Source organism: Mauremys mutica, chromosome 10 (genome assembly GCF_020497125.1).
Source record: "Mauremys mutica isolate MM-2020 ecotype Southern chromosome 10, ASM2049712v1, whole genome shotgun sequence".
Classification (NCBI taxonomy): domain Eukaryota; kingdom Metazoa; phylum Chordata; order Testudines; family Geoemydidae; genus Mauremys; species Mauremys mutica.
This window is the reverse complement of record NC_059081.1, coordinates 63384292-63411481: the sequence shown is the minus strand read 5'-3', so window position 1 is coordinate 63411481 and position 27190 is coordinate 63384292. Positions and strand designations below refer to the sequence as shown.

The following is a 27190-nucleotide window of genomic DNA, read 5'->3' as shown; positions in this document are numbered from 1 at the left end:
AAAAAGCAAGGAGACATTAAAACTTTTTTCAAGCCTGTGCTACTCAGCTGATCGTGTACGTCAGGAGATGGGAACAAAGAATAAGATCTGACAAAAAAAAAATTAGGGTTTAAAATTTTTTTTTTCTAAACAATGATCTGAATTTTCAAAACATTTTGATGTTGCCAGATCTGTGGGTTTGTTTTTTTTGCTGCAAAAGCTTCAGTTGAAAAATTTCACCAAGCTCTAACAGTAATACGAGCAATAATGCATCTCTGTGTGCTGAGTCATCTGAAGTGAGAGTTCATACATTTCTCCAGTGCTATGATTTATTAACTTCATTAGAGTGGAGTGTGAGCTTGGCTCCTGGTTATTTTCCTTGGTTTATTATTCACGTGCACTCCACCCTTCTCAGTTGTCTTTTTAAGGCCGGTCCATCTAAAACAGGCTTGAGCCACATTTGTTCATGGTATGATCTTAGGATATGTCTTTGTGGTGACAGGGAGGGAGTCACTCAATCTCTGTGTCTTGGTTAGTGTCACAGTTCAGGGACACTGCATTGTGTATTTCCCCTTGCTGGTCTACCAAGGGCAGCCACTCTAGGCTCATTGCTCCTTAGCTATTGTCTTTCTTATGTAGAGACCCACATCTCTCTCCTTCCTATGATTGGGGGTTTTCCAGCCTGCATAGTTCCCAGCCGACACTCTGATATTCCCAGCAAGCCAGACTGCCTAAACAGGCCAGCGTCTGCATGCTGCTTTCATCCTAGGGGCTATGAAGAGCTGGAATTTCCAGCAGTTATGAATTATCTCACAGTTCTTTCTAAGCAAGCACATTTATTCTTACAGTGAAAGCACTGCAGAGAAAACAAATTAAATAAAAGACCCTGCAGGCTTGCTAATAAGCACACCAGAGATCAGCCCAACTCCAGTCTTGAGGTCTGGTGGGAGTCAGTCCTTCAAACCCCACGAAAGGTTTTTTTTTTCTCCTGTGGTGACAGTTTCATAACAGCCTTAGCTCAGAACTCACACCCCCATGGAAGAGGTTAGTCTTTCCTTTATATAGCTCGGGCCTTTTGATCTTGAGATTCCAGGAACAGATAATCAGTAGACAAAGGTCCTCCCCTCCAGGCGTAGCTTCAAAAGGCAGGGTTTTTGCATTACCAGAAGTGGGGAATTAGCATTAACCTCTCCTTAGTGTTTTTCCCAGGAAATCCACTTCACATGTATTGTCCGCCAAATCCATTCTTGTTTGGCATCTTTCAGTGTGGTCCTTTGATCATCTGGGCCTTACATCACATCTCCTCTGTAGCCTGATTGATAATTGTAACACACACTTGTCACAGATAACAGGTTCTTTATTCAGACAGCTGCTTAGAGTTAATTAAGAAGATGAAATTGGCGAAAAACACAAAGAAACTCTGAGGTTTAGTTAATACAAACAAATGTAATTGAAATGACAGAGAAATTAATATATAAAAGTATAATTTAAGTACAGTAAAGTGGTTTCCTGTATTGTCCATCCTTGCAATCTAAGCTTATGCATACGCACAACCTTCTGGAGATGAAGTCAGTGAAACACATCAGACAGTTGGTCCTGATTCAGTTTACAACATTGCGGGGACCTGATGAACCCACATTTAGAGAACTAGACCGGATATTTTATATGCCTCTTTTATGTAACAATCCAGCTATACGAACACATCAAGTCACCTTCCATGACCATAATAGTTTATACTTGTCTATCATCCATATGTCGCATTCTGGGTATCCATAATTAATCTTCCAGTAATTAATATTAATAATGTTCATCAATAATTTCTTAACAATTCCTATACGTCAGTGTGATCTAACTACCTGTCTGCCTGGTTACTATGTTGCCAAATGCCCCCAACCACCTAAATGCAGAATTACTTTTGCAATACTGCAGAGTACCTGTACTGTTGTGGTTTCTTGTTTACCTCTCAGAAAGAGAGCGCAGAATTCAGGAACTGGGGTTCACTTCCCAGGCCTGCATTATTTTAGCTAAAACACAGACTTAGCATCACTAAATCAAGCTAGGCTTCACAGTAATAAAAAAAAAGGTCCTAACCATAGCAACACCTAATAATCCCAATTATTCTCTCACGCTATCGAGATTGTTGATTAGGAGGAGCAGCCCCAGCCATGATTTGGGATTCATCGCTGGCTACTGCAGGACGCCTGCAGGGACCAATCTTTTTCCTCGTACAACTTTAATTGATTAGCGTGATAAAACTTACTCACATTTTGGTCATTACCCATATCATGCGAGAATTGATTGTATGCGTCTGTTGTAATTCCTTTTATTTGGAAGGTAATGGTTTGCCATATTTGATGTTTTGGCAATTTCATGTTGTGTCTAGTCATCGCTTTGAAAGTGATTAACTGGTTGAAAATGCAGGGCTTGCTCTAAGAGCCATTTAAAATTATGGGAATTAAAATGTGGTAATTTTTCCATGGGTACGTACTGGCTTTCTTAACATCAGTTTGATGGTTTGATTTGTTTGTTCCACCAGATGACTGTGGGTGGGGTGGGATGTGGAATTATAGCTGGGAATTTCTAACATGGTAAAGAATTTCAAAGACCATTTCCCCCAAAGTGGCTTTCTTGGTCGAATTCTACCCTTGTTGGGAGTCCCCAGTGAGAGAGAACCTGTTCTTCCAAAGCCTTGGCACCTTGGCTATGTTGGAAGCAGTATTGCTCTTTAAGGAAAAGGCTTTTACTCGCTGAGAGAGAGGGGTTCCATAAATGGCCAGTTTCCTTTTATAAAATTCTTAGATTTGAAACTAGGTCTTTCTGAGAGATCAGTACAGAACTGACCAGAAACGTGAGAGAGCATGACCACATCATGCACCCTGGGGCCATCTCTTTGCCAATGCAGCAGATTGTGGGGTTGCTGCCCAGCTTTAATTAACCAACCTATAATTAACCAGCCCAGGCACCTTAGCATATCAATCACAGGCTAATCCAAGGTGGAGCACTCAAGATCAGGTCCAGGTCTATGGTCACCAACCCCATGTTCTTCTTCGAGTGCTTGCTCGTGTCCATTCTATAGTAGGTGTGTGCTCACCACATGCACCGGTGCCAGAAGTTTTTCCCTTAGCAGTATCCATAGGGGACTGGCTCTGGCACCCTCTGGAGTGGCGTCTGCATGGTGCAGTATAAGGGGCGCCCCCCTACTCTCAGTTTCTTCTTGCTGCCAGTGATGGTGCTGGAACTGCTGCTGCTTTGGCTAGCTTACACTTAGTTCAGTCTCTCTCTCGAAGGTTTCTTTGTAAAATAGTTGTATGTAGTTTAGTATTTACCCTTAGTATTAGTTCTAAATAGTTGCTCCCGGATGGGAGTCAGCCTAGGGACGGGGCATGCCCCAATCCTCAGGCTTTAAACCGTGAGCTCATTGTAAGCGGCCCATGCCCATCAGCAACCCGCACCTTAGCTATTTAAAGTGTCTGGGAGGAGGACACATAAGAGACAGGTGTTGCATCTGTAAGTCAAACCCAGAACGAAAAAGGAGAGAGACATCTATCTCGGGGCACTCCTGATGGAGTCGGCGCTGACCCTGGCACCGGAGCAGAGGTCTGACTTGACCCCAAGCACTGCAGCGTCGGTACGGAGCACCCTACCAGTGCCATCTACGGGCGAGCACCGATCCCCTTCCCTGGCTCCAGCCAAGCAGCCCAAGAGGTCTGTAAGGGGAAGATCTCCCACTTCCCATAAGGAGGAGAAGAGGGCTGGAGGAGAGCCAAGATCCATGCTGGGAGGTTCGACATCTCCATCAGGAAGTCGGGCCCCAGCTCATATCGAGTGGTCAAGCTCCTCCCGTACTATGCCTGCCACACCGGACAGTGACTAGGGCCTCCATCAACTCAAAGTCCCAGTCCCGAGGCCCTGTAGGCAGCACAGGAGATCCTGACACTACCGGTGCCGCCCACACCGGCTCAGTGGTACCCAAGCCCAGGGGTAAACCTGCCTTGGGACCGTCCCCACCGAGCAGCGCTGCTGCCCATTGTGGGAGACATCACTCCAGTGCTCGCCTGCATGGAGCCGTCATGCCTCGGACTTTGAAAGGGAGGCTCAGAGAAACCCTCTTCAGTCTCCAGACCCTGGACACCGACAGTGGGATTGAGGCATGGCTTGCCGGTAACCTGCCGCAGACCGGAGGCACGCAGCCCCCAGCATGAGCGTCAAGACTGACCCATCGGGTCTCCAACGTCTTGGCACCAGTCCTGCGACCCATTGGTGAAACGGGGTCGCTGGTCACCCACCCAACGGCACCCGTTGCTGAGAGGCGAATCCCTTGAGCGGAGAGATTCTATCGACGACTAGCCCACTCTGACTCCTGGTCCTGCTCTAGATCCCCGTACAGGTCAAGCAGCATGAAGCGTAGATTGCCAGTCTACCAATGCAGATCCGCTGAACACCGAAGATCCGTGGGGAGAACTTGTCCTGATCGGACAGATCAGCATTGAGGCACAGTGGCTGGCACTGTGGTGAGGAGGGCTGCCGGGCCAGCCACTTATGGTCACTCCACAGCATCCGTTCCACTTACAACTCCGGTGCTGAGCAGGAATCCCTGGTAGCAGGGACAGGCACCAGTGGTACCGTCAACCTCATCAGCACCGCAACCCACCTCCTGGCCTCCGGGCTAATGGCTAGCAGCATGATACCCCCAGAATCCAGGGGTGTTCACCCAGCCTTTCCAGGCAACCCGATTGGTGGCAAGGGACTTCAGATAGGCCATCGGTCACTGCATCTCGCCCTCCTCAGGCAGTGGAGGCCCCACAGGGGAAGATGCCCTCCCCCAGACCCACTGTTGGCTTCGACCTCATCATTGCTGGACGAAGCGATTACGGGTCCCCGTCACGCAGTTCCGCAAGGTGATGCCAAGGCTCATCGGGAGCTTTTGAAGAGGGTCGCCTCTAACCTGGGGCTCCAGGCAGAGGAACTTGAGGAACTGTCGGACTCATTGTTTGCCGATTGTCAGAGCCCACTCGACGAGAGCGCAGGCATCTCCGGCGGCCTTCCTGGCGCACATCCCTATCCAGGACATCTGTAGAGCCGCAACGTGGTCCTCTGTTCACATGTTTACCGCTCATTATGCCATCACTCAGCAGACCAGGGATGACACAGGGTTCAGCAGAACTGTGTTGCAATCTACACATCTGTGAACTCCTACCCACCTCCCTGGGTACTGCTTTGGAGTCACCTAATATGGAATGGACACGAGCAAGCACTCGAAGAAGAAAAGCCAGTTACCTTTTCTGTAACTGATGTTCTTTGAGATGTGTTGCTCGTGTCCATTCCACAACCTGCCTTCCTTCCCCACTGTCGGAGTTCCCGGCAAGAAGGAACTGAGGGTGGGGGGAGCCAGCAGCGCCCCTTATACCGTGCCATGTGGGCGCCACTCCAGAGGGCACCAGAGCTCGTCCCCTACGGATACTGCTGAGGGAAAAACTTCTGTCACTGGTGCATGTGGCGAGCGCACACACCTAATGTGGAGTGGACATGAGCAACACATCTTGAAGAGCACCAGTTATGAAAAAGGTAACTGTCTTACTTAGCTGGGACCTGATCCTTTTGAATTTGCATTAAATTAATTACGTATAACAATAAATAACCAAATAATGTATATTTTTTAGTTTTTAAAACACTTTAGCTATTGCACATTTATCACTATCAATACTGCATTAATATTTTTTGGTTTTGATGAACTTATGAATTTTCATTTGGGTTTTGCCGAACGACTGGCTATATTGTTTTACACACCCCAAATCAAAATTAACAGTAGTTTGAACAAAAGTTTAATAAATAAAATAAACATTTATTATTCATTGAGGCAAAACATACCTATATTCATAACTGAGATTAACAAAAGAATTAAACTGCCATTACAAGAATTTTAATAATGGTGGTTATAATTTAATTATAATATAATTTTGGTACCACATTAATTCAATCTTTTTTATACCGTTGCACATAAAAATGTTTCTCTTGCAACAAAATAAAACCCCAATTAAAAAACCAACAATGAGAGTCATGTGACCATATCTAAGGACACAAGCTGGGTGATGTAAAAAAAAATTTATTGGACGAACTTCCGCTGCTGAGAAAGAAGTTGGTCCAATAACAGATATTACCTCACCCATCTTGTCTCTGTAATATCCTGGGACCAACACGGCTACAACAACACTGCATAAAACATAACTGACAACTAAGGACAAAACAATGTAACATTGTTTAAATACATAAAATAAAACATGAAAACTTAAGTTTACTTGGATACCATATATTAAAAAAAACAAAGGGTAAAATACATACACCACTTAGAGGTTGCTATTTAGTGCAGGTCACAGAGACCTAAGGGTTAAATTTATTAATGGCCCTTGACTTAGTTGATGGCATCATTGATCGATAAAGCAGATGAGTACTGGAAATCTCTCTGGTTTTAAACAGTGTAATAACTTGCAAAACTACTTGTGTTAATGGAAATAGTTTAATTAGGAGTCAAAGGTGTTTTCCCTGAACAGAGAGACAAGGTGCATGAGGTAATATCCTGGGACCAACATGGCTGCAGCAGAATTTTTCTCGAATAGTCATATTCTGTGTTTTTTTAATTAAAAACAATATTAACATAAGCTTTGTTTAGTTAGGGAAATTAAAAGGGACTTATACAGGTTTTACAAGAAATATTTAGTCACTTTTTTTACTGAAGTGATGATTTAGGACTTATAATAATAACCATAGCTGTTATTTGTGGATACCAGGGACTGCTTCATACTTTCTTAAAAGGATGATCCGTGCACAAAGCAAGAAGTTGTGTGTTCCTGTTTTTTACCATGGTTATGGTGTACGAATCGGGGATTGTGTTTGGTTTGTTACCTGGAGCCTTTGCGATAAAAACAGACAGGAAATAATTAGTCAAGTTAAATGTATATTAATAAAAATTTGAACCCAACGAGGTTTGTGGCTCAGTCAGTGTAAACATGCTGCAACACACACACACTCTCTCTCTCTTACTCTCCATACTTTAATTTACCCAAGGATTTTTATCCCTGTTTTTTTTTTTTTAAACTTTCTCCCCTGTCATACTTTCAGGTCAGAGGGGTAGTGAATGGGGTTTGTTTTCTCTCTACCTTTACTTACTACCTTGCTTGATGTAAATGTAAAATATATTATTTTGTTTAAATAGATACTGAACTTTATAAATTACTAATCCGTCTAAAGGGTTCTAAATTAGATGTTCTGCAACAACAAAGACTGTTAATTGCTGTTGCTTAATACATTATGTAAATTTAAAATAATGATTTTGAGACTGGCTGATGGGGAACCAATTTTAATTCTGTTTAGTCAAATCTAAGTTAAAAGCAATTTGCTTCCCTTTTTAACAGACACAGATAAAACTACCAAGGAAGTCATTTCCAATTGTGTACATCAACATATTGGCAGCTGGCCAAAGAGCGTTAAGCCACATTGCACTATTCCCTCCTGTCAGCTTTCTAGCTGACGATTACACCTGAATTACAAGTGAAAGGCACAGAAACAATGAATGCCTTTAACTTTACACTTGATAAACTAATCAAAGAATACCTTTATGACTGTTTGCCTTTAATAATTAAAAGAGAAATAGATTTGTAGTGTGTCTGGGAAAAAGCCCAGGTAATGTACACATTTTACATAAACCTTTTTACTTCCATTACAGCTGGTGGCCCTCCTCCATGACTTACAAAATACATAGCTACACAGCCTCTCAAACCTGTGAATAACTAAGCTTCCCTTATTGTCTGATAAGCAGAGGTTCCTTCTTTTAAATAATTATATATACCTATGTAATTAATAATATACACCTCTACCTTGATAGAACGCTGTCCTCAGGAGCCAAAAAATCTTACTGCGTTAGAGGTGAAACCGCATTATATTGAACTTGCTTATATCTGCTGGAGTGCGCAGCTCTGCCCCCCCAGAGCACTGCTTTACCGCATTATATCCGAATTTGTGTTATATCAGGTCGCGTTATATCAGGGTAGAGCTGTATTGTGATTATCATTCAAACAAAGTTGTCCACCCTATCACTACCCAATTCAAGTGCTTATAGCCTTTGAGTTGTATGCAGAGCCTTTGAGTGGCTAAAACTTTGTCATTAACAAGAGCAGGCGGGGTCCCCCCCTTAAATATTGATAGGCACATGGGTCTTTGGCCATTCCTGACTAGAACTGCACATTAGAACTTCTACAGTGAACCCTTTGCCTTCCTGTCTCAGTTGCCCCCATCAAACAGTTACCCTTTCACCTTCTCACCCTTAGCATGACAGATTCAAGCTTCTCACACTAATAAAGCAGGCCTTAACCAGAGCAAAGCCAAATAACCCAATTATTTGGAGTCTCCTCTTTGCCCCCCAGCACGTTCCAATCTAATAAAGCTATCAGTATTGTGCCCCATAGTGTCACTAACTTCATAGCAAGCTAAATTATACACAAAATAGGGTCATAGGGCAACATGTCCTTAGAGAGGACCTGGCCTACAATAATACGTAATCTTTTCATTTAATGAAATAGACCTGAAAGATACTTAAGCTTAATTTCATTAGGTGTTTCAAGGGTATGGCAGGAAATTGCCAAATCTGTCACAGTTACTATTAATTATAAAAAGTGGATAAAACAGGAGCAGCACCTTGTGAGAGCCAGAAGCTGCAGCTGACTTTGAGGAAGATCTAAATAAAAAAGCACTTGGACATTGAAGTACTTTGAGCTTCCCTGGGACCTGGGGAATTTTAATACTGTTATAGTGCCAGAAGGGACCGGGTAGCTCCTCTGCCTGTAAAGTGTTGTAGCTTCATTGACTTCAGCAGAGCTTTACTGGTTGACACTAGCTGATGGTTGGGCCCTTTTGTCTTTTATCTTATACTTTACAGTTAGATTGTTAAGCTCTCTGGGGTAGGGAGGTGGCCTCTTTGTGTTGCGTTTGTACAGCACCTAGCACAATGTTCCATGACTAGGGCTCGTGAGGGCTACAATAATACAAAGCAATCATGGTTTTAAGCAAAGAATTAATCATTGTTTTCTCTTTCTTTCTCTAATACCCTTCTCCATTCTGACCTTAACCCCTTCATTTCTTCCCCACTCTTTCCTCTTCATCGGGGGGGAGGGAGGCGAGAATCAATCTAAGATACACAACTTCAGCTATGAGAAGAGCGTAGTTGAAGTCAACGTATGTTAGATCGACTTACTTTGCGTCCTTGCGGCACGGGATCGACGGCTGCCGCTCCCCCGTCGACTTTGCTTCCACCTCTCGCCGAGCTGGAGTTCAGCAGTCGACGGGAAAGCGATCGGGGATTGATTTATCACGTCTACACTACACACGATAAATCGATCCCCGATAGATCGATCGCTACCTGACAATCCCGCGGGTAGTGTAGATGTACCCTATTTCTTTCATCCGTTGCAGGCTATCATTTCCCTGCCCCAGAGTCCCTTCCTAGATGTTGTGGACATCAATTAGGGTGAATACATTTTAACTGTTGGAAAAACCTGCCCCAGGAACAAGCAGGGAATCTTCTATATACTTTTGAATAGCTCTGCTGTTTCCAGGCCACCCTCAGTAGACCCTACAGGTGCTGACGTAACCAAATGCGATCAACTAGAATCCTCTCTTCCACAGAGGCTCTCCTGAACAGGGATGGATACAGTTGCAAAGTCTGAATCTGGGTCTCAGAGTTCATGGATGTTGACATACAGGGTCTGGCTCACTCTCAAATTCTAGATACTCGCATACACTTCCTCATGGCTGGCAGTGTTTGTATCTGGAGTTTTTGCTCAGATCCCTCTCTTCCCAGCTCGCTAATGATTCTGTGTATTTAAAGGGATGTCTACACGGTACTGTAACCCAGGGTTAGTAGAACACGAGTTAGCAGACCTGGGGTTTGTTTACCTAGGGGTTGAGCATTGCCACTCGTTTGTAACCCCAGGTTAAGAATTGTTGAACCCTGTGTACCAACCTGGGGCTCCAGTGTCTACACTGCATTGTCCGAACCAGGGCCCAACCACCTATATCCCAGACTTCCTCTCACCCTCTCAAAACGTGGCTCTTCTAGCCCTTTGTTTATGGTGCAGTGTGGGCAAACTTGATCACCACATTTGACTGTCCAGAGGACAAAGTCAGCCCATGGGATTGTGGGACACTTTTGGCAGACTCACAGAGCACAAGTTCTGTGGGGCTGTGTCTACAGTACAGAGCAATAGGACTTGAACCCTGGCTCCTAGCTTGACTCAGGCTTGGACCCTTCACCCCTCTGGGCTCCTGGAATGCTGGGTCCAAATTTTGGGTTAACGCAATTTGTGTGTAGACCAAAGGGGGGCAGATTAGTCCTTGAGTTCAGGTGTTGGGGAGAAGTTCATTGCATACCAAATGGAACAGGTGGAGAGTGGCAGGGAATTGGCTCTGCCCCCACAACACACAGTATATCTGAGCCAGCTCCCCAGAGGTGGTAATTTACTATTGGTGTAGGCCAAGGGTATATTACTGTCTCACTAGAGCCAGCTTGGAGCAGAGAAGAAATTGTGACTTCCGGGTATATAATACCAGGCGACGTAAGTGAAGAGCACACAACACACATGGCAAATCTCCAAAGCAAGAGAGGCAGAGAATCGTTTGAGAGCACTCCATAGACTGAGATGTCCTCATGAACCATATTTTGAATAAGGTACAAATTAGTAGGAATCTAAGTCTGTTCTAAGAGAATTCACAACAGCAAAAGGTCAATTGTTCACTCAGGTCTTATAAAGACCCAGCATTTGAGTGTTTTAAATGAGACTAGTCGTAACAGTACAAGACATACTACAGAGAGCAATGATGCTTGTGCAGAGAGGTGGCTCTTCCATTTCAAGTATAAACATGAGGCTTTGCCCGTATTTTTTTTTTTCACTTAAATTCAGTACTTTATCACCAGCTTTCCCCATATGGCAAAATCAAATTCAGAGTTGCAGGGTCGCAGGAACACACAATGCTATTTCCACTAACTTGAATGGAGGAAGCAGAGGGTAGCTCACCTGAACCATTGTCAGTATTGAGGGTCGCATTGCATGGTGCATCTCAGAAATCACAACTTCTTGAGCAAGTAGAGCCTGAAAATGCTGTCAGCATTTTAAAACTCGCTGTTCATCTCTTAAAGAGGAATGTCTATATCCGATGCTCTAATCTGGTGGTGCTCAAATGGCAGTCCACAGGAAGTCCTTGCTGTTACTGGTTGTTTACGGCCTAACCCAAAGCCTATTGAAGCCAGTGGAAAGACTCCCATTGGCTTTAGCTCAAGCCACTAATGCATTTGGCTATAGTAAGGTCAATAGTGTTTTCAGTAACCACCTGCCATCTGGAGGTTTCCTATGTTAAGAAAATTGTTACTAAAAACAAACATTCTGAAAGGGCAATGATCCTTCCTGAAGCCACCAGCACCATTTTTTGAATACACTTTCAACAGCGTTTCCTTAGGAGTAGGCCAAATCTGGTGCTCTGCAGACGAGCTCCGCCAAACCCATGAACTGTATACGTCCTACCTAAGCCATCAAAATGCGCCTAAAGTGGGCTGTGGGCCAGCCCTCTGCACCGTGGCAAATCTCCCCCCAAGAGGACAGCTAACTTTGCACATAAATGTCTATTTGCAAATTGGAAAAGTTGGTAGCTTTGATTCCACTACAAATATTCTTACTTTCACAGGGGAGGTTAGAGATTGGTGACTGGAAACCTTTGCATTTGCTTCATTGAAGCCAGCAGCAAAACTCCCACTGACCTCAATGAGAACAAACCCAGACCCTATATTTGAAACACAGAACCCATGAGTGGTGCTGCATTTTAAATACTCAATCTGAGACATGGGCTAGGCAAACGTTGCAGGAGACTGAAGTCCTCTGTCCGGCCAACAGGTTCCCTTGTGGGCAGAAACAGTGCAAATGTCCCCATGCTGTCCTGCCACTTTGCCTCCATCCTTTCTTTGACTAGCTTTTCAAAGGAAAGAATAATCCATGCTTCCCGCCTGTACGTTCCTTGGGCTACATGAGGAGACAGCCGAAAGTTGCCAGCTGTGATTCTGGCTTTTGTTTTGTCGATGTTTATTGACTTGGAACTGGCTTGAGGCTACCCAATTCATTTCATGTACACCAACCAATGACTGTCAAACTTTACATTATTTCCAAGCTGGGCTGGGTTCCTGTATCATATAGAGACAAAAGCTTCCTAGCTCAGAATCACCTTATCCTCTGGTTCATGGTGTATAAGAAACAGTAGAGGCAAAGACACAGATCCTCAGCTGATGTAAATGAAGTCACTGAATTACACCAACTAGGGATCTGGCTCAAAAAGTTGTGTGTAGAATGTGTGTTTTTCAAACTTTCAGCTCTATCTAAAATTTAAGTGCAAATTCTGACCTCAGTTCTACCCCATCGACTTTTTTTTAGAATTTGGTCTTTCATGCTCACGTTGAATATTGCTTCTTCACAGCTCATGGTTTATTAATAATAAGAACTTCATTTCCTTCTGGCTTCTTTTACAAGTAGTTATTTTACTTTCCCTTAAGGTGCAAATAAAAAAAACAATTCTCACCCACTCCGTCATTCTTCCAAATGAACCTATTCTGAACAGTGACCAATTAACTTTTCGTAATTGTAGGATTTCCGGCTGTCTTTGTAGGAGCCTGGGCAGTGGTCCGTGCAACGCTGGCAGATGCAAGGTAAGCGGCAAAGAAGCAGAAGGCACTTTGATCTATCTGTTTATGGAAAGCAATCAGATTTGTTTTAATCTCTCCATTCCTGCATGTACCGCTGATCACGTGCTCCCATTCTTACCTGCAAAGTGTCATTTTACACAGCAAAAGGTAGATGCACTATCAGAATGCCTGGGTCGATGGTGGAAACCTTAATGTAAAAGAGAGGAAAAAGTGATGATAAAAATAAAGAGTCAGCTCATCTGCTGCTCTGATTTAGTGTGGCTCCACATGTACTGAAGAGAATAACGGCCTGCATAACCCTAATTTTCCTTGTTTATGTTCTGTGTTGCAAAACTGAGAGATGATAATGGGATCTCATTTCCCGAAGGGCCGATAGTAAGTTAAATGCCCAAAGCAAATTACTCCTATTGGTCTGATAACTCATTGCTGTGGAGATCCTCGCTGTGATTATAAACTTGTTCCTGTTGTGTTTCTAAAGGATTTAAAATTAGACATGGCATTTAGATAGTGAGCAATAAAATTGCTATGCGTGCAGTTAGAGCACTGAAAATGGTGTGTCGTTTCCACTATGGATCTTTTTCTGTTACATACAGTTCACACTCAATGAGACCGAATATTGGGTTAGCCAGTGTTCAAACAACTGTTTATCCGAGGCCTCATGGTTCATAAGATATTGGACCTTAAGCCTACCATTAACCCAGGATTGAATACTGATTGGCAGACATATCAAGCCAGTGACATTTTGGGGGTGGAAATTTTATATTAGTGGGGAAGGAGAGGAACTCTCCTGACAGGCTGTTTCTCTAAACTAGTAGTAGCTGAAGCTGCTCAGATGTTTGAAATATTAAAAATAGGTGGTACTGAGGCACTAGTGGGGAGAGGGCAAGTGAGAAAGTCAAAGTTGTATGATCAATGTGATTTATCACATGGTTCTGTAGTTTAGCACAGGGGTGTGTACACACACACACACACACACACACACACACACACACACACACACACACACACACACTTGCCCATTTTCTAAAAAAAGGGCCCCCAAGCTGGCTTCTAGACACATCCAAAGGTTTGCACTTACAATTAGAGATAAATGCAAATAAGAGAATTTACATTTCATACTCCCAGACTCTGTGGACAGCCGAGAGCCAGGCATGTTACGTAGGGTGGGCTTTTCAAAGGCACTCAGCGTGGGCCTCCCCGCTCCCACTGAGGTCAGTGGAGCTTTTACTGTTGACTTCAACAGCAGCAGGGTATGCTGATGCTGAGTGTTTTTGAAAGTCCCATCACAAAAAACAAGGAGATAAGAGAAGTCATTCAACACTCCCCGTGCATGTCATTCATCAATTTCAACTACCCTCAACTACCCTTTCATCACCCACAGCCCACACATATGCATATGCCTCCATCCTGAACAACCAGTGAGCACCCGGGCACTCTGCCTATTGTTATTGGTTATGTGCTAATTGTGTTTTGTTTATCACCAGGGGTGGCTCTAGTATTTTGCTGCCCCAAGCATAGCAGGCAGGCTGCCTTCGGCGGCTTGCCTGCGGGAGGTCCCCAGTCCCGCGGATTCGGTGGCACGCCTGCGGGAGGTCCGCTGAAGCCGCGGAACCAGCGCACCCTCCGTAGGCATGCCGCCGAAGGCAACCTGCCTTCCCCCCTGGCGGCAACCGGCAGAGCGCCCCCCGTGGCTTGCTGCCCCAAGCACGCGCTTGGCGTGCTGGTGCCTGGAGCCGCCCCTGTTTATCACTCTGTTCATACTGGTATGAGTAAGTGAGATCTGGTGTCAGACTGCAAACAGGAGCCGGGAGCTTTGTTTCTCTGTAATTTTTAGGATAAAGGAGGAATCAGTGATCTATGTTGCCGGTGATTTTTTTAAATATAGAAATGTCAGAACTGAAGTCCTGCATAGGCGAGCTTGGGTATTGAGTTAAAGATGCAGGTTGGGTTGTTCCCGCTGAAGGCTGGAGAGACAGAGTTGTGGGTGGGTGGAACGTGAGAATGAGAACTAATGAATGGAGTGGAGATGGGGCGTGGAACAACTTAGCTGCTCCTTTTCTTGCTTTCCGGCCATGTGGCTTAGCAACCTTCTCTCAAAGGTTATGAAGATGCTGTTTTGGGTGGGAGGTTTCCATGGTTTTAATAAGGCTGCTGCTCAAAGGGGGCTTTTCACGCCTGTGAATCAGGCCCCTGGATAGCTGTCAGGGTCGACATGTCAAATCTCTTGTGTACCCTGCTGCAGAGCTCCAGTGTCTTCCATAAGTTCCCCTCTTCCCTAGCCTTGCTTCTCATCCAGGCCCCTGAATGCGTCGTGGCAAGAAAACTTGGCAAGGAAAAGCTCCACGATCAGTGCACTTCCTTGACTCGAATTGTTTTTCGTCACTATTTCTGTGTCCCAAAGATAAATCGAGGCGATCTCACAGTAACAATTCCAACCTCAAACAAATGGCTATTAAGTGGACAACCTGGTGCCAACACTTGCCCTCGCCTTCAGCTGAAATGAGGAATAATATGAGCAGCTACTGAGCAATCTCTGTGACCTTATTTCATGCTCTCACTCTCTTCATCAATATGTGCAGAAAATTATTCTTTCCTCCCAGAGCTTTACTTTTGTCTGTGTAATAATTGCTGAGGATTTGCTTTGCTGAATGGCAGTAGTTCAAAACTTTGTCAGTCAGTAGGAATGGTTCAGAGCAATTTACTACCAGGCATCACTTTCACTACCCACAAATATATACTGAGCTGGGCTGGAAAAGTCTTTGTTCATGTCTTAGAAGAAAGGCACATTGTGTATTCAGACACACATCTGCTCAGCGTGAGTGATAGGTAGGGTGACCCTATTTCCCTATGCTGAATACAAGCCACCTCATAAAATTGCCATTGAACTTGCTTGACTATGAGTAATCAGTCAGAAATATGCAGGATAAACGTTCAAATTAACATCAAGTTGACTGAGCCCCTGTTAAAAAGAAATACTGTGTAGCTGGAGTCTTTTTATTTACCTTCTTATCGTTAAGGCTTTAGGGTTCACAGGCAGAGGTGACACCCACACACTCCCGTACACCTCTCTCTCACATAGGAGGGGTGGGGATTTGACCAACCCGACGCTCCCTGCCTCGCACTCTCCACCGTCCGTGCCTGGCTGGGCCCCTGGGACGGACCCACCTCTCCTGGTACCTGCCACTGCATCTTCTGGAGGCAACACGTGGGGGGGCATGCAGGGTCACCTGGCTCTCTCCCCACACCACCCACTCCCCTGTGGCTGGAAGCAGCTTGTCCCTTCCTACCTGCACAGTGTGGAAAGGCAGCTACAGACTGCCAGGCTACAGCGTGGGCAGGAAGAGGTTAAGCCCTAAGGATGCATTGTGCACCAGGGCCCAGAGAACCTGACTGCAGGGGCTTCAGTGAACCTGGCCAGAGGGGCGGCTCAGCAGGGCAGGGTGCCGAAGGGAAAAAGCAGCTCCCTGGGGGCAGGGCCCGAGGCAGGCGGTGGGCAAAGATGGTGCTAAGCCCCTGCCCGGGGGCCTACTGTGAAGCCTGCAGGGTCAGGGTGTGAACAGGCTGGAAATCGCTTCCTCCCCACTCCCCCACCCCCCACTCCAGGGCTTAGCTGAGGGGCGGAGAGGCTTCCCCGTGCCAGCTCTCTGGGGGGCTTTGGCACATGCCGGGCTTGGCTCCTCCTGGCCAGAACCCTGGGCCAGAGGCTCTTGGGCTTTCTCAGGGGGCCGGCCCAGCCACGTGCAGTGGGGGAAGGTAGGAGCCCGCCGGCCAGGCTGTTGGGGAGCTGAGCACTAGGACCGGGGGGCTGGGTCTCCGCACAGCGCTGGGAGCGGGACGCGCCCTGCCGCTGGGGAAATGGAGGGGCAGCCGGGCTGGCGTGGTGGTGAAGGGGCAAAGCAGGGAGAAGATAGTGAGAGGGGGAGCACGTAAAGGGCAGCTGGGTGGTTAGCAGAGGCAACACGTAACCTAGTAAACTAGGACTGGCTGCAAACAGGATGTGGGGGGGGGCTGCTCGCCGAGAGCCGGCGTACAGCGGGGGCTGTGCTGACAGAGCAGCCAGCTCCATGCGTCCGCCAGCCTTGCACACCCACCCCCACTGTCAATCACTGGACCCCTCCACTCACTGCTGGCGGGCGGTACACCATGTGGCATAGCAACCTTCTCTCAAAGGTTGCTATGGGCAGGGCCGGCTTTAGGCCTATTCCACCAATTCCCCTGAATTGGGCCCCATGCCTAAGAGGGCCCCGCACGCAGTGAGAATCCCTTCCCTGGCTAGAGGCGCCTTTTTAATTTTTACTCACCTGGCAGCGTTCCGGGTCTTCAGTGGCACTTCAGCGGCAGGTCCTTCACTTGCTCTGGGTCTTCGGTGGCACTTCGGCAGCGGGTCCTTCAGTGCCGCCGGAGACCTGGAGTGAGTGAAGGACCCGTTGCCGAAGTGCCGCCGAAGACTCGGAGCACCGCCCGATGAGTACAAGCCCCACGTGTTTTTTTACATTTTTTTTTAAGTCATCCCTGCCGGGGCCCCGCCGAAACTGTTCGAATTGGGCCCTGCACTTCCTAAAGCCGGCCCTGGCTATGGGTTGCAGCTGGAGAGCAGGGATCCGGCCAGTAGCAGGACCTGCCAGTAGGTGAGGAGACAGAAAATACAGGACAATTTGCCTGTTTTTAAGAAAAAGTGGGGACACCTGCAGGATAGCTGAAATAGCGGACTGTCCCTTTAAAAACGGGACGTCTGGTCACCCTAGTGATAGGGGACTTGGAATGTCTGGGTCCACTCCCAAATTTCTTATTGAGATATTGGACCGGATCTTTGACTATATTTCAACTGCTTTGTATTGACCTAAAGGGGCATCACTGATTCCCTGAATGTAAAACAATCCCCTGAGTAGTATGAAGTGAACATTTCCATAGGCCGCCCACTGTCCCCTCCCCCTGTGTCAGAGGTATGTTGGGGGCAGGGAGAGGTAGGGACTCATAGACTTTAAGGCCAGAAGGGAACATCTCGATGATTTAGTCTGACTTACAGGCCACAGAACCTCACCCGCCCACTCCTGTAATAAACCCCTAACCTTTGGCTGAGTTACTGAAGTCCTCAAATCATGATTTAAAGACTTTGAGTTCCCATTTACATAGTTTAAACCTGCAAGTGACCCAAGCCCCATGCTGCAGGGACAGGCAAAAAATCCCAGAGTCTCTGCCAATCTGATCCAGGGGAAATTCCTTCCTGACCCCAAATATGGTGATCAGTTGGACACTGAGCGAGACCCAATGGCCAGGCACCTGAGAAAGAATTTTCTGTAGTAACTTGGAGCCCGCCCCATCTAGTGTCCCATCACCAGCTGTTGGAGATAGTTGCTGCTAGCAGTCGCAGAATGGTGTAACAGAGCTAGGAGCAGAATACGCAACACTTTAGATGATCTGTGCCCTTAAGGGATCGCTCCAGGATCAGCAGTTTGGAAAGGTGGCTTTCAGCCACCTTTTTCTCACCCTCTCCTTAGATACTCTGAGCATGAGTCCAGGGAAGTGCAGAATTTGGTCTGAAAATGTGTACGACAGAAGCTGCTGTGTTACGCCTGCATTGAAATCACTGGGAAAGGGGCTTTCAGGCAGCATACATGGCATGGTAACTATGCCACCCATGGAGAAGACGTAATCTCACCACCACCCCCGGTTCCCACCTAGCTCTGCTAGCTGGTGCACAGTGATGGCAGTAGGACCATAAGAACATAAGAACGGCCGTACTGGGTCAGACCAAAGGTCCATCTAGCCCAGTATCTGTCTACCGACAGTGGCCAATGCCAGGTGCCCCAGAGGGAGTGAACCTAACAGGCAATGATCAAGTGATCTCTCTCCTGCCATCCATCTCCATCCTGTGACGAACAGAGGCTAGGGACACCATTCTTACCCATCCTGGCTAATAGCCATTTATGGACTTAGCCACCATGAATTTATCCAGTCCCCTTTTAAACATTGTTATAGTCCTAGCCTTCACAACCTCCTCAGGTAAGGAGTTCCACAAGTTGACTGTGCGCTGCGTGAAGAAGAACTTCCTTTTATTTGTTTTAAACCTGCTGCCTATTAATTTCATTTGGTGACCCCTAGTTCTTGTATTATGGGAATAAGTAAATAACTTTTTCTTATCCACTTTCTCAACATCACTCATGATTTTATATACCTCTATCATGACCATGTCCCTAAATTCTGCATACCCTTCTCCCCACACGGCAGCTAGCATCTGTGAGGATCCCGGAAGGGGAGCTGGGCATGTGCTCATCAGATACATTGTGGCTGGTTCATGAACATGGAGACCAGATGGGAGGGGAAAGGTGCCCTGCATCCTTTCCTTGTGCATCCACATGAGGGCCAAGCAGCCAGACCGTGATGGGGGTTTTAACTGAGGCACCTTAAAGGACATATATAAAAGTCCCCCCCTGCAAATCAACAGTGGAACTCTGGTTTTACAATAAAACATACAAACAATAAAAAAACCCCATCTTAGAACCTTCTTTCCATTGTATGATGAGATTCATTGCATTTAAAGTCTGTGGTAAGGAAGAAAGCAGTGAAATCTGTGGTGGCTAATGAAAAACATCATCGCTGAGGAGAGACAGCTGTACCTGTACAGGAAACAAAGGGTAGCTACTCCTTTAATGTAGAAGATGTCTATGAAGCTTTGATGTGAAAATCCTATAAAGAAGCCACTATTCCCATTCCTGCCGGTAATTGCAAGTGTTATATTCAGGCTTGACCACTAGAGGGCTGCTGTTTTGCAAGGGCACAGCATGAGTCACCAAACCTAAGTGGCGATGTGACCCCATGTGCCAGGTCACAATGCTCGGAGTGCAGTTTCTGTGGGTGCATTCTGAACCCATGTTTAAGCCTCTCCCTGCCACTTTCCTTCATGCAACACATCAAGGTGGAAAAAAAATGCCTTTAAAACCTGAATTATGGACCCAGCTGTCACAGAGTAAAATATTCCAAAGACGTACAGGGCCTGATCTTCGGTCCCCAGATAGGACCAGATTTGGTGCATGTGCAAGTGAGCATCTAATTTGCATGCCCCTCTCGGGAGGAGCCTGCACAAATCTCTGATTTGCCCTGGCGTAATTATTTTATTGAATTCCATGACTGGATTTATTGGTATATTTCCACTAATAGGTTGCAGATCTCTCCAGGCATCAAGATAATCTTATGTGTAGTTCTGGGGTGGAACCAGTGGTTGTGGTACATAGGTACCAGTGACATAGGGAAGGGTAGGAGAGACGTCCTGGCAGCCAAATTTAGGCTGCTAGGAAAGAGACTGAAATCCAGGACCTCTGTGGTAGCATTCTCAGTTCCACGTGCAGGGCCAGGTAGGCAGGCAGAGCTTCAGAGTCTCAATGTGTGGATGAGACGATGGTGTAGAGAGGAGGGGTGTAGATTTAGTAGGAATTGGGGAAACTTTTGGGATAGGGGAAGCCTATACAGGAAGGATGGGCTCCACCTAAACCACAGTGGCTCCAGACTGCTGGCACTTAACATTAAAAAGGTTGCAGAGCAGTTTTTAAACTAAGAGATGGGGGAAAGCCGATTGCTGCAGCGGAGCGTGTGGATCAGGCAGAGACTTCTCTTAGAGGAGAGTCTATTGCTAGAGATTCTCTAGGTTCTAGTCAGGAGGAGAGGATGGAAGAGGATAAGGTTTGGGCCATATCAGATGAGAAACATTCACATAAAAAAGAAGCTGACACATCAGAAAAGAGCAGACAAATAAACAGTGACCGGTTTTTAAAGTGCTTGTACACAAATGCTAGAAGTCTAAAAAATAAGGTGGGTGAACTAGAGTGCCTCGTGTTAAAGGAGGATATCGATATAATAGGCATCACAGAAACCTGGTGGAGTGGGGACAATCAATGGGACACAGTCATTCCAGGGTACCAAATATATCAGAAGGACAGAACAGGTCGTGCAGGATCGGGGGAGGGGGGGAGTGGCATTATACGTGAAAGAAAATATAGAATCAAATGAAGTAAAAATCGTAAATGAATCCACATCTTCCATAGACTCTCTATGGATAGTAATTCCATGCTCTAATAAGAACATAACAGCAGGGATCTATTATCGATCACCTGACCAGGACAGTGATAGTGACGATGAAATGCTAAGAGAGATTAGAGGGGCTATCAAAATAAAGAACTTGATAATAGTGGGGGATTTCAATTATCCCCACATTGACTGGGAACATGTCACCTCAGGACAAAATGCAGAGACAAAATTTCTCGATACTTTAAATGACTGCTTCTTGGAGCAGCTGGTACGGGAACCCACAAGGGGAGAGGCAATTCTCAATTTAGTCCTGAGTGGAGTGCAGGATCTGGTCCAAGAGGTAACTATAACAGGACCGCTTGGAAATAGTGACCATAATATAACAACATTTAATATTCCTGGGGTGGGAAGAACACCTCAACATTGTGGCATTTAATTTCAGAAAGGGGAACTATGCAAAAATGAGGAGGTTAGTTAAACAGAAATTAAAAGGTACAGTGACTAGAGTGAAATCCCTGCAAGCTGCATGGACACTTTTCAAAAACATCATAATAGAGGCCCAAATTAAATGTATACCTCCAAATTAAAAAACACAGTAAAAGAACTAAAAAAGAGCCACTGTGTCTTAACAACCGTGTAAAAGAAGCAGTGAGAGATAAAAAGGCATCTTTTAAAAAGTGGAAATCAAATCCTAGTGAGGTAAATAGAAAGGAGCATAAACACTGCCAAATTAAATGTAAAAATGTAATAAGAAATGCTAAAAAGGAGTTTGAAGAACAGCTAGCCAAAAACTCCAAAGGTAATAACAAAATGTTTTTTAAGTAGAAGCAGGAAGCCTGCTAAACAACCAGTTGGGCCCCTGGCCGACCGAGATACAAAAGGAGCACTTAAAGACGTAAAGTAATTGCGGAGAAACTAAATTAATTATTTGCTTCAGTCTTCACAACTGAGGATGTCAGGGAGATTCCCAAACCTGAGCTGTCCTTAATAGGTGACAAATCTGAGGAATAGTCACAGATTGAAGTGTCACTTGTGGAGATTTTGGAATTAATTGATAAACTTAACAGTAACAAGTCATCGGGACCAGATGGCATTCACCCATGAGTTCGGAAAGAACTCAAATGTGAAATTGTGGAACTATTAACTGTGGTTTGTAACCTGTCCTTTAAATCGGCAACTGTACCCAATGACTGGAAGATAGCTAATATAATGCCGCTATTTAAAAAGGTCTCTAGAGTTGATCCCGGCAATTACAGACCAGTAAGTCTAACGTCAGTACCGGGCAAATTAGTTGAAACAATAGTAAAGAATAAAATTGTCAGACGCATAGAAGAACATAACTTGTTGGGCAAAAGTCAACATGGTTTCTGTAAAGGGAAATCATGTCCTACTAATCTTTGAAGGGGTCAACAAACATGTGGGCAAAGGGGATACAGTGGACATGGCGTACTCTAGATTTTAGCCTTTGACAAAGTCCTTCACCAAAGGCTCTTACGTAAATTAAGTTGTTATGAGATAAGAGGGAAAATCCTTTCATGGATTGAGAACTGGTTAAAAGACAGGGAACAAAGAGTAGGAATAAATGGTCAATTCTCAGAATGGAGAGGGGTAACTAGTGGTGTTCCTCAGTCCTAGGACCAATCCTATTTAACTTATTCATAAATGATCTGGAGAAAGGGGTAAACAGTGAGGTGGCAAAGTTTGCAGATGATACTAAACTGCTCAAGATAGTTAAGACCAAAGCAGACTGTGAAGAACTTCAAAAAGATCTCACAAAACTAAGTGATTGGGCAACAAAATGGCAAATGAAATTTAATGTGGATAAATGTAAAGTAATGCACATTGGAAAAATAACCCCAACTATACATACAATATTATGGGAGCTAATTTAGCTACAACTAATCAGGAAAGAGATCTTGGAGTCATTGTGGATAGTTCTCTGAAGACGTCCATGCAGTGTGCAGCAGCAGTCAAAAAAGCAAACAGGATGTTAGGAATCATTAAAAAAGGGATAGAGAATAAGATGGAGAATGTCTTATTGCCCTTATATAAATCCATGGTACGCCCATATCTTGAATACTGCATGCAGATGTGGTGTCCTCATCTCAAAAAAGATATACTGGCATTAGAAAAAGTTCAGAAAAGGGCAACTAAAATGATTAGGGGTTTGGAACGGGTCCCATATGAGGAGAGATTAAAGAGGCTAGGACTTTTCAGCTTGGAAAAGAGGAGACTAAGGGGAGATATGATACAGGTATATAAAATCATGAGTGGTGTGGGGAAAGTGAATAAGGAAAAGTTATTTAATTTTTCCCATAATATAAGAACTAGGGGCTACCAAATGAAATTAATGGGCAGCAGATTTAAAACACAGCGCACAATCAGTGGAACTCCTTGCCTGAGGAGGTTGTGAAGGCTAGGACTATAACAGGGTTTAAAAGACAACTGGATAAATTCATGGAGGTTAAGTCCATTAATGGCTATTAGCCAGGATGGGTAAGAAATGATGTCCCTAGCCTCTGTTTGTCAGAGGGTGGAGATGGATGGCAGGAGAGAGATCACTTGATCATTACCTGTTAGGTTCACTCCCTCTGGGGCACCTGGCATTGGCCACAGTCAGTAGACAGGATACTGGGCTGGATGGACCTTTGGTCTGACTCAGTATGGCCGTTCTTATGTTCTTAATAGAGCTTCTGTCTAGGAGTATTGGGCCAAAAATATTGAAACCTGGATACTTCAAAGCCCATATTTAGGCATGTAAATAAATGATCTGCTCATTCAGCAGCCTGCTCTTCTGTTGGAACTGTTTTTTTTTTTTATAAATTGTATCATGCACCTGTTGATATATTTTCAAAGGTGCTCAAGCACTCACCCCTCAGACTGCTGTCAGTGGGACGTACAGATGCTCAGAACCGTCTGTTTGCCAGAAGCTGGGAATGGGTGACAGGGGATAGAGCATTCTGTTCATTCCCTCTCGGGCACCTGGAATTGGCTGCTGTTGGAAAACGGGCTACTGGGCTAGATGGACCTTTGGTCTGACCCAGTTTGGCCTTTCTTATGTTCTTAACCTTTGAATTTACAGTCTTTGGAACAGCTTGGGATAGATATGGTCAACTAATGAAAATCATGAACACTTATATTGTGGTGTTCTTCTTATGAAAGCAAGGAGAGCTTATAAACCACCATTACAATACTTCTGGTCTTTTCTCTGTGCATGCACCACAAAAGTCAGAGGCTGTTTATTCAGCTGCAGCATGCAGCTCTCCCTTCTGCTGCTCATCCACAGAACTCTGCACTCCAGCGTGAAATGCCACCCTTTGACTTCTCCAAATGTCTCCCATGCTTTGGCACAACAGTAGCAAATTACTCTACGCATATGGGAACTTTCCTTACAGATTCTTTACCCCATCATGGTGCTATATAGGGATAATGGGGGAAGGGGGAGACGAGAAGCATTTCACCAGGTTTCTTTTTCAATTCAAAAGTTTGTCCAACTCAATTTTTTTTTATTTCAAAATTTGAAATTTCAGTGAAATTGAAAAAATGCTGATCAGCCCACGTGCTCTGTTATTTTGAGTGAAAGAAAACTAAAGGAAGGCACCAATTTTTCTGTAAGTTGCTCAGTTTCCTTATAGTGGGAGGAACAATATAGGTCATTCCATTTTGATCTTTGGCAGAGGATGCTGGTGAAGTTTCTTTTGAAGTGTCGCTCACTACCAGCATCGTTTTCACCCAGGATGTCACCATTTATCTTTTCTTGCAAGGCTGATCCAGGATTTTTTTGTTTTCTTTTCAGTAAATACTAGATTGAGTATCTGAAAGTTTCTCTTTCCCACATTCTGACTCACAGCAATCACTTCATCCACTCAAAATTGTTAGCAAGTAGCTCTGACTACTGTTAAAAAGCAAAACAAAACCTAGTAATTCTCCACTGGCAGGTATTGGAAGGTGTGTCAATTTCCATAGATAGCTTGAGAGTTCTTTTACTAAGCAAGGAGAGATTGTGATCTCTGTTGCACTAATGTATCCGTGGAGTCACCCTGCTGATGGAGTTATTCCAGAGGTACACCCATGCAGTGGAGAACAGCATCTGGCCCAGAGTGTCTTGTGTTACCTCTGGATTTACTTGAGCCAGAGATTTTATTTCAATGTGCTTTGAATTTGGCCATCCAGTCTTCTTTAGCAGATGGCATTCTCATCACAATTCCTCTGCTTCGGTATCACTGACGTTGGCCATTGGGATGTTTTGTCACGGCGTCCAGAACTGTAAGCCACTGTATTACCCTCTGCCTCAGCAAGAGAAAGCTTTACAGGAGCTTAAACTGTGTGTCAGCGGTTTGTCTACCTCCCCAGCAAACTCCTTGAGACTCTGCCAGTCTCAGCCTGGCATTGCGGGTTACTGTCTAGTTCCCAACCCCCCTGGAAGAGCAGTATCCGGCCCCTAACATTGAACACACACAAACTACCAAGTCCACTGCCTCCAGAGAGAGAGTGCGCACCTCAGCCTGTTAATTTAGCAGAGGGCCTGCACTTTAATACACCGCCCTGAGATGATTTTATGCTAAAACCAAACAAAGGTTTATTAATAAAGAACGGTGATTTAAGTGATAGTAACCAAGGATAATAGAAACAGACAGTGGTTACAAGTAAAACACGCTTGCCCGTGTCTACAACATAGCGGATCACAATCGTGGTTTCAGGCAATTTCTCACTGAGTCATTTCTCATCCTCCTCAACCCACATGTCTGCGGGATTCCATCTTTCACAGATTCAAAGAGCACAGGTCTCTTGGTCCCTTGAGTGATGGATAACCAGAATGTCTTCGTTGTCTTTGCCTTCAGAGCCTGGGGTTCAGACTCCAGTCACGCTCTTTTGTTTTCCAGCAAGCTGGGGCCCTTTTCCTGCTGGTTTGATTACTCTATTTATGTCTTTTGCTTGTAATCAGGCCATGCTGTTTTCTCCTTCACCTATTTAGCTTGATAACTCTGTTTACCACAGAGGCAAATACGTTATCCATTGGCTCGCAAAGCTTGATGCTGGCGGACCGGTCCATATACCTTCCTTTCTCTAGGACAGACCTGCTTATCATCTCTGCTTGGATTGCTTGGACTCAACGTATTTCACACAAGAATATTAATGACCAGAGTGTCACCAGTTTCCATATGGTAGCTTACAAGATACTCTTTAGATAAATATTATGACAAAAGGGTGTTATGCATAGTGAGTTTGTCAGGCATGATAACCATTGTAGTTACCAACGGTGAACACTTTGCCAGTGGATATTGAGGGACTCAGGGTCAATAACCATATGGCCCTTGTGGTCCCTTCTAACCCTATCGTTCTATGAGTCAGACTGGCTGCGATTCAGACAATGCTGCCTAGCAGAGCTTAAGCAAAGAATGAAGAGGGAGAACACACAACACAATGAAGGTTTCCATATTCCTTGTTTAGGAAGGCAGCATTCCTGGAAGGAAATACGGGCTGAGATCTTTTACTAACTCATATCTCTTATGAAGTGGGAAGACTCTGGAGGCAAAGGGCTTATCCATGTGTTGAGTTAGTGCACAGCAAGTTGGGGTGTAAATCTACTGCACACTAGCTTTCTGCACACTAGGGGCTTGGCTACACTTGCTAGTTAGAGCACATTAAAGCAGCCCCGGGTGTCCTAGCCCACTACCCCGTCCACACTGGCAAGGCACATAGAGTGCTCTGAATCCAGGGCTAGAGCGCTCCTGGTACTCCACCTTGCTGAGAAGATTAACACTTGGTGCGCATTGGCTGAAACACCCTGGCATCAGTGTGAACAAGGCATTGCATTACTGCACTCTGATCAGTCTCCGGAAACGTCCCATAATCCCCTTAAGTCAAGTGGCCCCTCTCACTGTTTTGGAATTACTGCAGGCATGCCGATATGCCCTTTGAAAGCTCTGTTTCTGAAAGCCAGCGTGCTTATCTGCTCCGAGACAAAGCAACCATTACTGTGGAATGCTGTGTGGGAGAGAGAGAGAGGGGCAGGGGGGAGGGGTCTATTGCTGTCTGAACCCACAAGACAGCATGCTGACATGCTCTCAGCCCCCCAGAAACCCACTCTCTCTCTCCCCCCACATACACACAATGCATTCCCTGTCACACCGCACCCCCTCATTTGAAAAGCACGTTGCAGCCACTTGCATGCTGGGATAGCTACCATAATGCACTGCTCTCTGTGGCCGTTGCAAGAGCTGCTAATGTGGCCACACCAGTGCGCTGGCAGCTGTCAGTGTGGACACACTGCAGCGCTTTCCCTATTGCGCTCTACGAAGGCTGGTTTAACTCAAAGCGCTCTACATCTGCAAGTGTAGCCCTCCCCTAAGTCACCATGCGGACCCTGCTTCTTTGCAATAAACGCACTCATGTCAAAGGTAACTAGGGAGCTTTTCGCGTGTGGTAGCAGGGTTCTCAGGGCCAGTTAGTTCA

The 27190-nt window shown here is 45.3% G+C and overlaps 1 protein-coding gene across 3 annotated transcripts in view; it reads left to right on the top strand.

Moving 5' to 3' along the window:
* PTH2R (parathyroid hormone 2 receptor) overlaps nucleotides 1-27190 on the top strand; it is a 104593-nt gene that overhangs the window by 50930 nt on the left and 26473 nt on the right. For all 3 annotated transcript variants that reach the window (XM_045031743.1, XM_045031742.1, XM_045031741.1), the window contains exon 8: nucleotides 12655-12715. In XM_045031743.1, the coding sequence (XP_044887678.1) occupies nucleotides 12655-12715 (61 nt within the window). The remainder of the gene's footprint in view (nucleotides 1-12654; nucleotides 12716-27190) is intronic.